The sequence below is a fragment of the Halyomorpha halys genome, unplaced genomic scaffold (genome assembly GCF_000696795.3).
Source record: "Halyomorpha halys isolate HHAL.00 unplaced genomic scaffold, Hhal_1.1 Scaffold257.1, whole genome shotgun sequence".
In the NCBI taxonomy this organism is placed as follows: domain Eukaryota; kingdom Metazoa; phylum Arthropoda; class Insecta; order Hemiptera; family Pentatomidae; genus Halyomorpha; species Halyomorpha halys.
The window spans coordinates 1,754,599-1,771,625 of NW_027104967.1; the positions used below are offsets into that span (position 1 = coordinate 1,754,599).

A 17,027-nucleotide genomic window follows, 5' to 3' on the forward strand; every position below is an offset into this window, starting at 1 on the left:
AGTACATTTTTTATGAAATGTTGCTTTTTAAAAATATATACTGAGCGTAAATAGCGCATTAAGACTCATATTTTAGCAAATTTACTGTTCTTTAAATTATGTTATATTAGGATTATAGTGTAGTGAGAAGTTTTTAAAGATATGGAGTTCCGTATGAAAAAATTATTAATTTTTAACGCTTTGCAACAGCTGCCATTTTTTATTTTCCCTATCTATGTTTGGCAGACTATTCAATTTTGGCTAGTAACTATATATAGATTTCATTAAATAACTCTAAAATTGGGGTGAAATAACCGACTTTCTTGGGCTCTTGGACTACTTGAGGATGCCCACCAGAAGGGGGAAGGGAAATTTGCATTGCGGAAAGTACGCCTTCTAAATTTCGGGGAGTACATTTTATGGGATGATAAATTTTTGAAGGGAAGCATGTTTTTTTTACGGAAAATCAAGAACAAAATTTACGAATCCATTTTTTATCGTATAAGTGAGTAGGGAACATTTCTTGGGGGAAGGAAAGGGTCCTATCGCTCTTGGCTAGATGAATACCCTTAAAGGGGCCTCTACATGTTGGCCAAGTCATGGCGAACTCAGACATACGCGAGCATGTGGATGGGTGGCTTGGCTTGGTTGGCCTATGCTCGTTGCCGATCCGTCGAGAGTCGGTTTTTGGACACAGATCAAAGGGGTTCGTGAGAGCGCTCGTGTAGCATCTCCACCATTGTTCTTTGTCTAGTTGCAACTGAGAGCTGTTAGGAGGTTAAAGGTGTTTGTTGGGACTTTTTATAATAAGTTTTATATTTAATCTTATTTATTTATATTTAATTTCCTTTCATTTTCTTTTGTTGTAATAAAAATAATACAATCCAAGTGCAATGGTTGTAACCACTAGTACGTCCGCCATGCTTGCCTCTCTGAATAACACTGACATGTGGATGGTCTGCTCTTTGTTTACCGAGCATTTACAAGCCTCCGATTCGTGGCGAGCGGCCAACATGTGGATCCACCTTTATACCTACAGTGTGTCGAGCCCTTGTGCCGCAAGAGGAAAGCTTTCCAGGGAACCAGCTAGGATCAAAGTAGAGTGACAGTACTAATTGGTCGCTCTCCTGCGTTGGAGGGCACTAAAAAGTGCGAAGTGAAAAAAGACTGGGAATATATTTGGATGATACCAGATAAGTCAGGTTCAAATTGACCCTTGTCTGCATGAAAGATAGCCGAGCGTCATAGATTTTGGTATGTTTCTTTATAAAATTCACAATGAAAGTTAGAGTACTGCAAACAAAAAAGATTGTTCCTTTTGCACTGGCTTTGATTGCAGATTGTTCCTTTTGTACTGGCTTTGATTGAACATTGTTCCTTTTTACTAATAGACATTACGAGATTACTGAGGAAACTAGCATTTCACTTAACATGACTAATTCAACCAGTTCTCTTACGTACCTTTAAAGATATGGGTAACTACTGTTCTTTGAAAAAAAAATTGCTGTGCGCGCATCATAAGATTTATTTTCTATTGCGGGAGAAAAATGTGTATATATTTTTCTATTGTTAAAGCAAAAAATCGTATTTTAGTCAATTTTCAATTCAAGGTGTGAATAAGGAATAATAATAAAACAGTTTAACGGCGATCCGCCTATCGAAAATTCTTTGTTAGTGAGGTGAACAGAACAAAATGTGGTGTGGTGCACGCATATTATAACTTTTACTTAATGGCCTTGAAGTCAAAATTCCAAATAATAAATTTTTATTTTTCTGTTAAATTTCTGTATTTTATGGTTTCTTGCGAATAACGAATATCAACTTTGTTCTTGCCAAGAATATAACAGTCCAACGAAACAAAAACAAAGCCGTGTGCGAATAAGAATTTTCAAATTCTTTCATAGTTCACATTTATTCATTTTTTATTACTTTTAACAATACAAAATTATTAAAGTTTCTAAAAAATTCTGGGAAAGTGGGGGAAAGGTTTAACCTGGAAAATTCACTTAATCTGTCCCGTCTTACTTTCGAATGTTGCTTTTTATTAATTATATAAGTTAATTATAAAAATTAATCATTAATAATTTTTATGAAACTTTGTTGGGTACAAAAATTATGCTGTGCTCAAAATATAGCATTTTTTTACAGCTGTGACGCTTACGGGTTTTTTCTTCGAGGATTACGATGATCTTCGTTTGAGCTATTACTGTACACTTAATACTTATCAATAATTGATTATGGTGTGTTATCTCCATTTTATGTAGATGTTTACTTGCTCTAAGCTTCTAAATGTAACTTATAATATAATAATGTCGAGCGAAGAGTTTCAGTCTATTATTTTGAGGCAGATCAGAGTCCCCCCCCCCCCAACACTCTTACTCTATTCAAATCACGTTCGTAGTCTACATTTTGATCAAATTTTCAGCTTAAATTCTGCCCAAAGTTAGATTACCTTTATACAGTCACTTACGTATAGCTGCTCGGTAACCGTTTTAGTACTAATAGACCATAACAATAAATAAACAAAAGAAAGATCATTTTCCTTACTTTGTTAAATCAATCACCTATTTAGTAAGTTTTAGAACAGCCGGAAAAGAGTTTCCATGTTAAATGTAATGAAAATTAAAAAAAAATTATTTGCAGATGTATGTTCTATCAGATAGATTTCTTGTACCTGACTCCTTAACAATTAGACAAGGACTACACTACAACATCGCCACACATTAAACAATAAATTTCATTATTTATTATTTATTTCAGCCGCCCACCAATAATCGTTTAGCTCAAAAATCTTTTATTCATTTATTTATTCCTATTTACAACTGTACATTATAATATATTTAGTAAATTTTGTCTCAGTTAATAAGGAGTTGTTACAGGCGTGTAAAGAAACTACCCATTGATAGCACTTTAATGAAAAAAAAATTTAAATCAATAGAAATGTTTGCATCCCATAATAAAATAATATATTTATATTATAAATGCAATAGTATACAATCGAAATGTTTTGTTCGCCTTAGTAAGAGTAAAAAAAAAAAATGTGATTTTGAAAATTGTAAATAAAGTTAAGTTAACCTTAAAGATAAAATAAATCAAGGTTATTATTATAGTTTTCATTACTTTTAATAACTTTTCAACTGCATAAATTAGCACATGTTAGCATATCAATAAGTCGTCAAAAGATAATTTTTTTTTTAAATGTGGGCAATATTAGTGTACTTACTTATATATATATTTTAAATATTAAAAAGAAATAAACTGGCTAATGAAATTTTAGAAAATTATTTGTTCTTTTAAAATTAAAACTGCCAATTTCTAGATATGGTTACATAATAGGTTCTTCAGTGTTTATTTATCTTTGAAATGGAAATGAATGTTTACTCGATGCCTAATGATGTGAATAACTATACTTTATTTTGTTTCTTTATTTGCTGTTATTCTAATGTAGTGTAATAGTATTGATAGCATGATACAGCCGGCCCTGACACGACTGCGAGACCTGGGCTCCAACATGTACCCTAGATAGCAGAATCGAGAGATTTGGACGGAAAGTCCTCTCTGCAATTAAGGGGAACAATCTGGGCCCTGTTTCATAATAAAGTACAAACTAATACTATTATTCTTGTAGATTTATCTTATTAATTCAATTACACAGACTTGTACAATAGTAACTTGTACTTTAGTATTTTTTAATTCCTGTAATATCACTAATAGTCATCCCTGTTATGAAAAAAAAAGTATTAGTATTATTACCACACTAGTTTCTACACTTTTTCTATGAACTAATACTATTAGCTTTCATTATAAAACAGGGCCCTGGGATCAGAGTTTTAACACATGAAGGAGACGAACAGCGAACTGCTTGCAGAGACTGATCAGCCAATATCTCATAGTACAAGAGCCCAAGAGAAGAAAAAAGGCAGTTATTTCACCCCAATTTTTCATTACTTTAATGGAAACTATGTATAATTACTAGTCTAAATTGATGAGTCTGCCAAGTATAGGTAGGGAGAATAAAAAATAGCAGCTTTTTCAAAACTTTAAAAAAAAAATTTCTCATTAATAGCTCTATATCTTTAAAATTACCAACAACACTAAAAAACCTATGAGAACGTCATTTAAAGTAGAGTATATTTATTAAAATATGAGCCCTAATAGAGCTATTTACGTTTAATAGTAATCGAAATATAGCTTTTTAAAAAGCAACATTTCATAAAATGTTGTACTGAAAGAGCAGTAGTTAGTGAATTTATCAGTAATTTGAGAAATCTATATCTCAAAAACCATTCTACGTACAGACGTCTATTAGCACTCAAATTAAACCCAGTTTAATGTACTATACAGTAGTTTATGTAGGAGTTGTAATTTTTATGGTATTTGCTAAAGTAAATTGATTTATAGATTGTTTCGACAAATTTTCATGTGCCAAATTTATATTCATATGCGAATATCATAAAAACTACTACCCCTTCAAAGATAGATGTCATAAACTACTTTATAGTAAGTTATATATTCCTTTATTTTGAGTGCTGGCAGACACATGTAGGTTTTATGGTTCTAGAGATATATTTTTTCAAACATCAAACATTTTATCGAAACAAATAAAAATTAACATTTTGTGAATTTATTTTGTCAAATACCATAAAAACTTCTACTCTAAAAAAAATAAACGTTATAAACTACTTCATAGCAAGTTAAATTTCCTTTATTTTGAGTGCTGGCGAACATCTGTACATCTTATGGTTTCTGAAAGAATGTTTTCCATAAATCAATCAAACTTAATGCCAGGACAACTATAAATCAATTTATTTTAGCAAATATCATGAAAACTGCTATTTCTACAAAGATAAAGGTCATAAACTACTTTATAATACATTTAACTAGCTTTAATTTGAGTGATAGTAGACATCTATACATCACATAGATCTTGATTTCTCAAAATAAATTCACCTACTAATATTCTTTCAGTACAATTTTATGAAATATTACTTTTTAAAAAGCGATATCTCGAGAACTATTGAACGTAAATAGCTGTATTAGGGCTTAGATTTTAGCAAATTTACTCTACTTTAAATGATGTTCTCTTAGATTTTCTATTGTTGGTAGTTTTAAAGATATAGAAAATCTTCGGAATAAAAAAATTAATTATTTTTAACATTTTGAAACAGCCGCCATTTTTTATTCCCCCTACCTATACGTGGCAGACTCATCAATTTTGACTAGTAATTATACATAGTTTTCATTAAAGTAATCAAAAATTAGGGTGAAATAACTCCCTTTTTTTCTTCCCAGTTCATGTATTTTCATGGTATGAAGACAAGGAGGTTAAGATGGGCGGAATATGTGGATCGAAGCAATTCATCAGGGCGCCTCTACACAAAAATTAATGCTAGTATAGTTGGCAAGAGATCACGTGGGAGGCCAAAAATTAAATGGATAGATAGAATCGACAAAGATGCAATAGAGCTGCACGCAACAAACTGCAAAGCAGTAGCCGTTTGTTTTAGTAACAGTACTGTCTCACAAAGTACCGCATCCCTGACCTTTGATGGAATAATAGCAACTCCTCTATCATGGGCGTTTCCAGCGAAGTGCAGCTGATTAAAATCTTCCTTTAATTTCATTTATTTGAAATTTTTAACCATTTTGTATTGTTAAAAGCAATAAATGTGAACTATGAAAGAATTTGAAAATTAAATAAAGGAGCAAAATGAAGAAATAGTTACAGACTGAAAAATCGGAACACCGGTACCAACCCTATCACATTCATGACAGAACACGGCTTTGTCATTTTTCGTTCGACTGTTGCATTCTTGGTAAGAACAAAGTTGATATTCTTACGTTCCGCTATACCTAATGTTGATATTACTTATTAACACCAAAAGAAACTATAAAATACGAATTTTTATAACAGTTTTATTATTTGAAATTTTGGCTTTAAGGGCAGTAAGTTATCATATGCGTGTACCGCACCGCATTTTTTTCTGTTCAGCTCGCTAAAGAATTATCGTTAGGCAGATCGGCTATGTAGTCCATTTTTTTCTGAGAAAATTTTTCTCTTTGCTACTGTTGAAACTCCTACCGGTGTTTACCAAATTCACTCAGCGTAAAGTGTCGGCTCACTCAACCGCAGATTTGCTCTCACTTTCCTATAAATAACCCTTTCGTACAGTTTAACATTCGGTGCTCGGTTCGAGATATAGAGGAATAGATTTTGTTGTTCTATCCGATTTTAGATGTTGACATGGTTACAATAAACAATTTCACCGATTCACGTATACTTTTTCAATTATTAAGTTGGTTAATTACATTAATTTGTGAATCAATCGGAATTTTATTATCTTCTCGCCCTATTGTAGTACTTGATAGGCCGAAGCTAGGTAATAAAGTTATCAATACAATACAATAATATGATTCCACTGATAATTCCTTTTACTCTCCAGAACATAATGAACATTCAATGGGTGTTCAGATACTTTTTGCTTACAAATTGCTAAATATAATTTTTATTATTGAAAACAAAATGTGTTCAAAACTAATTTTAAATTACAAATATAGCTTAGGACCTTATATTATTAGATGCTGCTTATTCATCCATGACGCTTTTATGAAAAAACATAGTCAAATTGTTTTATTAAATGTAGCGTGAAGTAAAATATTAAGGTAGTTCCAATACTTTTTATACCAGCTGTGCATTATATTTCTTTATAGTCTTGCAATCTGGAAGGAGAAATACTTATTGATGATAAAACATGTCTCTGCCTCCTATAACATCCCATTATCAAAGTGTGTGTTGATATAGTTAACATTTATCAGTCACATATTTCATCTCGGTAATTGATAGGAAGCAGATTGAGATTGAGGCAATGAAATTAATAAAAAAAATATTTATAGCAACGAAAAATTAAACAACTAACGAGGCTGAAATCATAACACCTTGCGAAATTACTTTTCCCGTGTTTCTATATTTTCATGTAAATTATTATATAGTCAGATATTTTATAACCATCCAAAACTTCGGCGAACAAAATAAGAACCCCATTTTATTTCGATGATTAAGGGATGGAATATACTACACATTCTTACAGAGGTTCAATAAAATGTGGGGGTACAATATTGAACTAATATTAAAGAAATATATTAAAAATAATGAACTAAAAAAAGTAAAATAATAATGTTTTTTTATAGCAAAAAATAACAATAAGAGCATTTAGATCTTTATTTTTTAGAATAACTGTATACTTGCATACACGAAATATAAGCAATATAAATGAATGTAATACATAATACTCTTGTTATCGCCTAACGGAAATTGATAAACTTGACATTCTTGTATTGTAAAGCCAGAGGTAAATTATCACTTTTGATTATGGGGCGCATACTTGTTTCAGTATTTACTTGGATTAAAACTCATACATCAATTTTTATTTCGAATTGAATTTAAGTGAATGCACTTCTTTGAAAATTGATTTATTTATTTAAAAAATGAGACATTTGGTCGTAAAACATGGTAACTTACATTTTTATGATTTTTTTTTATGGCTGATTTTTTTTTTTTTTAAATCAGTATTTAAAAATAGCAACTGCAAAAATTAAAACTGTTACAATATTAAATTGCAAAAAATGTTTTATTGAACATTTAATTACCATCAACGAACAGTTACTTAACATAATAATACCAACATTATTCTCTTGAGGAAATACATTCCCTAAAGATTCCGTCAACAATTTTTAAATCAGCCTTAAAAAAAGACGATGGTATGAAAAACTTTAATTAAAAAAAAAAAAAGGTACCATATTTTAGGACGGAATTCCTCATTTATTGAATGAATCTTTAGAAAATTTGTTTCAATAACAAACAATTTAACACTTTAGAAGTTACCATATGTTACCACCGAACGTTTCAAATATTGTGGAGAGGTAGTGATTAAATATTGATGGGTCGGTACTAACAACTGTTATTTCTTAATTACTAGTATTAGCAATAACATTGACACGTGCAATATTATATTTTATTTATCCCATGAAACCCATAACATTTGGGTTGAATTGAAGTTGAATACAATGGTTTCGATGATTCGATGAGGTTGTGGGTTAAGAAAAACATGTTCAATGGCTATAAACTGATGTATATATATAAGTTAAACGTTTGTGAGTTCAAAACTGAAAAAGAGAAAAGGGAGATAGAAATGACTAACTCGTTTATTACTCAAAGACTGACTTTTATTTACTTTTTTTCCGATCCCTCTAAAACAGAAAGAAAGAGAGAATTAGTGAGTGCTTCACTTGAAAAAAGGAAATAAATCGTGTTGGGTATTACCTTTTACTACCTTTGGTATTTTAAGGTTACCTGTAATGTTTATTTGTTATTTATGAAATATCCATTCTAAATGGTTCTATTTTTAAAGTCCGGAGGTGAGGGGCCTCCTCTAAACTGGCTTTTATTGTGTTCCGTACCTCTGTATATTCATCTTCGATCAGCTGATCTACTCGATCACCTGACATTGAAATAACAGCTGACTAAGGCTGTAACTCCCCCCACCAGTTTACGAACAATCTTCGTAAACTTATACTATACTATAAAATAATATAAAATACAACAACAATAAAATATAAACAATAAACAAAACAAAGGATTGACTGTCCTCATGAACTCTGTTACAAACTAAAAGTAAAGCAAAACAAAAATAAAATCATGACTTTATACAATTAAAAAAAATAGAAAATAATTTATTCAGTACATCGCTATAATCAAAGATAAATTAAATCACTACTTAAGAAAACATAACACAACAGATAAGTTGAGATGAGGATACTCCGGATTACTCTTGCGCAGGTGTTTCGGTTAGTGGGACTTTAATTTTAGCATGAACAAAACGAACAGCACATTACAGAAGATCTGCACACATCAAAACAAGTATTTCACCGTATACCTTCAAGTACCATTGGTAGAAAAAGGTAATATTTAATTTGAATTATGTAACCATACATAATGCTACCGTTTAATTTAATGTGTTTCTGTTTTAGAGGGATCGGAAAAAAAAAAAAAAGTTATTCTTGTTTACGCATTCAGAGAGTATGCTTCCGACAACCTTTTCCCTTTAGTTTTTCATCGCCAACACGTAACTTAATATTATTTTTTAAGACCACTGATATTTCCTCTCATCTTAATACTTTCTTCCCGTAACGTGCAAGTAATACCATAAAGTCCAAGTTCTTACTTGACAGATATTTGTCGCGTCAAACATTCATCAAACAAATTCTGAAGACTTAACATAATTTCGGTGTTTGCTAAAGCTGTCCCCATCTCCGTCACCGTGGAACCTGGTCTTAACAGTTACAAACTAATGATGGTGCTAGTTTATACGAACTGCCACTTCGCTGGCAGTTCAACTCATATGATAAAAACTGATGATTATATACAACAAACAGCCACCATATATATATAAAACATTTGTTTGTATTGTCAATAAGTTTTAAAGTTATTTATAATATTTATGAGGTTATAAGGCGCAATAGTTCACTGTCAAGAAATATGAATCTTGCTTTTAGTTATTGCGCATGCGCAGATAATTAATAATACCAATTATCAAACAAATCCCGATGGCATGTGCGATACCAGAGGCGGTTTGTAGCCAAGGGAATTGAGGTGTTATCTAAGCAACCTTCGAATCTGCAGCGGCCCGGTTCTAGTCCGGCCAGAACGGGTTGACTTTTATTTCGTGGTGGTTCCACATAATGAAAACTTGGTCCTCCTATCCTGGTTAGGGGAATTTCAGAAATGACTAGGTAGGGAGATACAAAGTTGTCAGCATATGCCCTAGTTTATACGTCATTAGTGGCTGCTACTGTTAACACTATTATTGTTATTCTTGCTAGAACTGTCACCGTGGAACCTGGGGGGTAAATATTTTGAATTACAATTTCGACGTTCCTTGGCCTATTATACGAGAGAGAAGTACAGCGGATGCGGTAAAATGTCTATAGATTTCGTATGTATAAATAAATATAATCGTTTATGATAGAAAGGTTAGAAAATGGAAATTTTTAGAGGAGATATTGGAGGAAATAGAAAACAATTTACAGTAACATTGGTTTGGGACGTTGCTGTAAAAGATTCATGTAGCTAAGCTAAATAAATTATTATATTTATAATCTTTAACTTTCTTGAGACTAGTTAATTTTGTTTAAATAAATAATTCAATTTTTATCCACTTTTGTCTCAACACATTTTATTTTTCTTATAAGTCCGACGTTTCGGCCAATCCGGCCATCCTCAGGGACATCTTTATACAATTTTGGAACTAAAAATATTTAAACAGTCAACCTCATGCAGGCTATTCTGCCCTGCAGAATACATTTTGTATTATCTCACAACCTTTTGTTGTGATAAAGTTTTAACAAGTGACTGTGATAAATGAATCCATTTTTGTTTTTAATGTAAAAGTTGACTAATTAGAAATGGTTGTTGTGACCTGGGCAGAATATCCTGCATGAAGTTGACTGTTTAAATATTTTTAGTTCCAAAATTGTATTAAGATGTCCCTGAGGATGGGTGGATTGGCCGAAACGTCGGACTATAAGAAAAATGAAATGTGTTGAGACAAAAATGGATAAAAATTGAATTATTTATTTAAATAAATAAATTATGTTCTTGGGAGTGAAGTCAGTCAGATATATACACCTATATAACAGATATTGACCCAAGTGTAAAAGTTCGAAAACGCATTTAATTTTAGTCATAATTTACAACTAATTATTATTATTATTTTAAGGCATCTGGCAGGTAAAAATATTCTGAGAGGAGCAATTCTTTTCTCTCGAATATACATACCCACCTACTCCTAAGCAGAAGGAAAATCAATTTTCTATTTCCTCAGACCTAGTCATTAGTGTGCAGCTCCAATCTTGCGGTGTATCTTTTTCCTCACCAACTAATGAATCATTGCGTCATCTGCTATTATTATTATTATTTTAACAGGCTTACTCTGTATGTAGGAAAGATTGAAAGGAACTGCGCACATTTACTAAGGAATTCATCATTACTAAGGAGGCTTTCTTGAACTATAGATTCAACGTTAGAACAATGAGAGTAAATGTGAAAGAGGCTTCTGATAGAGAAGGAAATGAGATATCGGTGAACAGATCTATCCGAGAGGATACGGAGGTGGGTTGAGATACTCTTGATTTGAGGATGGTGTAAATGCAGATACAAAAGACTCTCGCAACTCTAGCAAGTTATTACAGTCATGTATTAGAATATGGGGTGTGAATGTAGAACGAATTCGTGCTAGTAATCAGGGGTAGGTTGTTCTTTCTCTGAATTTTGCGTACTCAAGTACTAGTTAATAAAACCAGCTCCAGCGATGAGAACTTCAAAACTTATATAAATAGAATACTGTAAGTTATTGTAGGTCCAATGTCCACTGAAAAGATTTTTTTATCCCTTTTGAGCGAGAGAAAGTCAATTTGTGATCTAATTAAAGCAGTAATAAATTAGTTCAATTAGGAATTTTTTTATTTTACTTTCACTTACCTATATACGGAATGTATAGGAAAGGGGAGTATTGCGTTCGTGAAAATTTTTGAATTCGAGTTTTCGACGGAAATACTCTGGGATCCCCTGAATCCAAATAACCAAGCCCGCAAAATGTACTGTGTCTGTGAAGAGCATAGCTCAAAAACATTAAATCGTACAAATTGAAATTACATATTTAATACAGGTACATGCCTGAGAAGTTACAGCGATTGTCCTGATAAAATCGGCTAACCGGAAGTGCCAATTTATATAATCGACTTATGGCATTTCTTCGATGTTCTCGAAACCGACTACACTGATTTCGATTACACACGGTATATTAATTTACAGTCAAGTGGTTATTAATACCAGATTGGTCTTACCTTCATTCAAATGGCTTGAATGCTGTTTTTGGAAAAAAAATCCCACAAATATTTCTTTAATTTTGTTTATTTGAAATAATTAACTATCTCACATTGTTAGTAGCAATAAGATACTGATAAATATGAACTAAGAAAGAATTTGATAATTATCTAATGGAGAAAACGTAATCGCCTATAACAGGCGGCATCGGAAATAGCCCAAAGCGCCAGATCAGAGTGTACAGTAGTGCTATAAAACTATTGTATTTTAGGCAGGAACAAAGTTGATAGTCGTTTTATACACCTCAAGAAACCCTTGATTCGAATTTTCATAGCAACAGCAAAATCAAATTTTTTCGATCAGACTTTTAAAGTAACCTGCCATTACGTTTGTTGATTTGACAAAATAACCATTGTTTATTATTAGTATTCAACACAAAATATGTAAGAATTTGATTATGATTGTTTTTCCGTTATTGTAATGACGACAGACAGATTTTACTTTCACTATGTATTAAATAAATAATAAGAGGAAGTATTGTGATCCTGAATTATAAAGGAATAGCTGTTTTGGAATGAACAAGGATAAGTTTCATCTCAAAGGAGTGTGGTACGTGAATATTGTGTGATAGTGCGCACTAGATTTTTAAGTCTCTACTTGTAATTTAATGATTTATTAAATTTTTCGACTTCTATTTTTATTGTTTATTAATTATCTTTCGTCTTTAATTACTAATTGTTTTTATTCGCTCAAACATTACGCGGAGGCCCCTCACCTCCAAATATTTTAGTAGAATTCTCACAGAATGGACACATCAAACCTGAGCTAAGTATGTCACTGTATATCTTCAAGTAACAACGGTAAAAAGTTGTATTTAATTTTATTTATGTAACACATACATAAAATACTAATACTTGTTCTATTTTCAGTTTTAGAGGGATCGGGAAAATTGTTTTTTATATATTATTATAAATATACATACATCGCTGTTTTGCACAACCTTTTGCTTTAATAGTGGTACATAGAAGTTTTATTTTTTATTAGACGAATTCGAAAGGTATTACTGTAGACGAGTTAGTAACTTCTGGTACTACTACTGGGCTTGGGGACAGTCTGCGAGGCAACAGTAGAGAATATAACATGTCTGCAGTACAATCTTTGTTATATATCCAATTCAAAATCAAATCAAAACTTTTTTGTTAGATCTGCCACTATTAACGCAATGGAGCTAATGATAATTTTTATCGCTACCGCAAACGTGATTATCAGAAGGTAGTTGATAACGATTTCTAGCCAGAACAGAGTTGTTCTTATTTAATTACGATTTGTACCAGAGGCGTCTATTCTAGCCACATTATTCATTATTTACACATGTGGGATACCACTTTGCTGAAATATTAAAGGGTAATATACAACAATGAAGACGTTTTTCTGATTACCTAATATACGTAGAAACACAACGCATATTTGAGTGGTTCTTTAATCTCATTCGACATTAGTACTGGGCTGGTTTGAACAATGGTAAATAAAATTAAGTCAGGACAGATCGCAAGACACCACATTCAGGCTGTTATGACATGCCAAAATCTTTACATCTACAACAAAATCCGAGATCGTTATTAGTTTTTCAATAAATTTTACATTGTATTATTGAAACATTGTTATGTACGAATCCAATTACAGTAATTCATTTACATTTACTTCAAAGTACAGCCAAATTTTAAGCAAACTAACTAGACTACTTGGTCTCATCAAGAAAGGACCACTTTTTATATGGCCAAATGACCTTTTGGATAGGGATGAGGAGATGGAGAAGACATGTGCCTGACAGGAAGGAGAGGACAAGGATAGTCTTACAGACCAAAGCCGAACCATAGCTGGCCCATGGGAGGAACTGCAATGAATATTTTTGAGGAAATTTATTGTCAGAACTACTTTATCTTTTTTAATATTTGTGTATTGACTGAAAGGTTTTAACAGCCAAATCCACCATTACATGCAATGCACAAAACCAATGCACCAACACAACCAAATGGACTTTTAAGCAACCTTATTTTCAAATATTTTCTGAGGGGGACTCCCTTTGCCTGAAGTCAGGAGCAGAGGTGGGCATCACATGGTTGATTAAAGTTTAGGAAGAGAATGAATCAATAAAGCTTTCACAGGCCAGCTTTCCTAAGGACATAATTTGGTTTAGCCTTTAACAATAGCATAGTGGAATCGCAGACAAATCCCTTTCCATTACTTTAGATTCATTTAATAATCGATTAATTCTATTTTTCATTACTTCATTTAATTCTTTACCAGAATATTTGACAAAACATCAACTCCTTTCTTTTGTAGAAAATTTAATAAACCAATATATGCAATATTTTATTTATTTAACTCTGTATCCTGACTTTTGACAACATAGGTTTCACTATCATTAACATACTACATTTGTGTTTGTTTGTTAATGGTTTAAATAGATATCTTCAGGTTGTAATACTCCAATTAAGTGTTTTATAATCGTCTCTAGGATGGCCTCCTTCAGTTTCTGTGGATTTTCTGTCTGGTGGCCTTCCAGGAGCATGTCTTTCTGTTCTGACTGAAGTCCGTTGGACCCAACACACTTCTGTTTTCCAACAGTAAAAAAAACTATGTTCAATTTTGACTATGTTCAACTATGTAATAAGGACCCAACCAACATTTTTGTGACACTGTGTTTCCTTCAAGAATTTTCATTTTGAAATATAAACCGGTCAATATTTGTGAACCTGCTTGCGGGTTGTGACTTTATTCTGTTTAAGGATGATGTATTATATTATGTATATTTTATAATTTTAGTGAGTAATGATTTATGTGCAAGTCTTTTCTACTCCTACAATGCACTATAAGTAACATTAAGTGTTTGAAAAAATAAAATAACTAAATATGACATTTTATTCGATTATACCCAAAAGTACATGACAAAAAAAAAAAAAAATAATAATTCTTTTAGAAAAACTTTATTAATAATAGCATATAACAAACATAAAACTGAAACATTAAAAAAAGTAATATTCTTTGATAAAATAATAAGAACAAAATCATTATCACTTTCTAAAATAATTTGTCACCAATTGGACAATTTCAATGAATACAAGATCTATAATAAATTTTTGAAAGTAAATAACAAAAATAAAATAAACTAACACAAGATATGTTGTATCAAAATATTCTTTCTAAAACCTTCATTTTAATACAAAAATACTTTTTGAACTAGAATATTAATGAATAAAAAAGTCATAAAAGTATAAAATTCAATTATACATTATGCCAAGTTTGAAAAAATAGTTCATAAAAAATTCTAAGGCATAATGGTTAATTTTAAACAACTGTCAGTTAATCTAACATGAATGATTATCAATAGCAGCAGTATGATGAGACTAAGAAACAGTTTCATTAACAACAAAAGTATTGGTTATACTTCTAAGATTAAGAATTATCACTTCTTCACAGCCATTTTTCTCTTCTAAAATAGCCACATGTACAATATGAACAAATTATTATCATATATATACACAAATAATTCAAAACAGTGAACACAAATTTAAAAATATACATGAAACACATTAATTACAACAATCTTATTATTATCTTCTTCCTGTATTCATCATTAACCTATCGGATAAGAACCGTAAAATGGCTGAACTGAGGATATAAATGAGTAATATTTAAGTTGACCAGAATTCATGACTTGAGTAGCATTCACTTATTAATTCCTGAAAATTAATAAAAACTGTTAAAAAATATTATAGAAAAGATTATACAATTTATTGAATGCTTAGGAAAAACAATTATGAACAGTTTATATTATTTCTGTAATAATATTACAATATTGTTTCTGTAGATATCACCATGGAAACTTTTTTATAGGTGTATTGTAGATTAGAATCTCAATAAAATATTATATAACTTTTCTTCAAATATCTTATAATTCATAGGAAATATAAACAACTTTGTTTGAAAATAGTACAGAATCTATAGAGACAAGTTATCATTTCTGAGTTATGCTTCTAATAAATTTAATGTCTTCAACATTAATCAAGTTGAAACAAAATGAAATAAAAATTGAACATTTAATAAGTTAACATGCCCAAATTTTGGCAATATTCACTTGCGCTTTTATTGTTCAAGAATAAACTATATCATTTACAGCAATGTTAAGCATAATTTTGCAAGGATGGGCATGCCTTGTGCCTTTTTAGTTAAGGTTTTGAAAAACTTTACAGGATTACAAAATATTTAAGCCAACAATTATATTCAAGGAAGAATGTTTAACAGAATGAAATACAAAAACATGTATAAAATAGAAATATTATATTTAGATGATTATATTAATTAAAGTAGATCGTCAGGGTTATGGTTAATAAAAATAAAAAGTTTTCAAGTATTTATCGATGGATAATGTTTCAACCCACAATGCAGTTCTTTACCAGTGCTCCTGTGATGGATGGAGGGGTTCAATACCATACAAAGGAAATGAAAATCATCTGAAATTCCTTTGTTTGGTAGTTTACACCTATCACACCAACCTTCATGAAACCAGCATTGTGGGTAGAAATGTTGGCCATCAATAAATAGTTCAAAGCCATGACCATCTTCTAATAATATAATTGAAATAAACAATTAGAAAAAAAAGTCGGAATAACTCACATTCAAAACCTCTGCAACAGTTCTATTTCTTGGTTCCACGGCAAGTAATATATCACTAGACATTGACAGGGGAATCAATGAGATTGGGCCATTTTTAAAGTCAATCCTCTCCCTGAAAATGAAAATCAAATTGATAAATAAATGAGATTATGAGTAATCTAATTATCCATTCTTAAAGATATGAGAAGTTTATTTTTATTTAAAAAAACAACCATTTGATCATCAAGGCCCATGGTAAATGTACCCCTATTATAAGATTTATTCTCAAATACTATAGAAGAGTAACAGGATAAAGATAATGGATTCATGACTTAGAAGAAAGATGGGCAGTGCTTCAGTGAAAATCATTTCCTCAATTTAACTTTGTGTTTGTCTCTGAAGACTTGAAACCTTTAGGATTTCTATATAAGTCTACGGCAGGTTCAATTACTCTCTTCCTATCTAATTATCCTAATATTTTTCTGCTTTTTAGGAATCAAATTAAACTTAC

General features: G+C 31.1%; 1 protein-coding gene across 2 annotated transcripts in view; it reads right to left on the reverse strand.

Moving 5' to 3' along the window:
- Nucleotides 1-15,278: 15,278 nt before the first annotated feature.
- LOC106680375 (tudor domain-containing protein 5) overlaps nt 15,279-17,027 on the reverse strand; it is a 44,333-nt gene continuing 42,584 nt past the window's right edge. For both annotated transcript variants that reach the window (XM_014420043.3, XM_014420044.2), the window contains exons 20-21: nt 16,538-16,649; nt 15,279-15,603 (exon numbers count right to left, since the gene is read on the reverse strand). In XM_014420043.3, the coding sequence (XP_014275529.1) occupies nt 15,556-15,603; nt 16,538-16,649 (160 nt within the window). In that variant the 3' untranslated portion in view covers nt 15,279-15,555. The remainder of the gene's footprint in view (nt 15,604-16,537; nt 16,650-17,027) is intronic.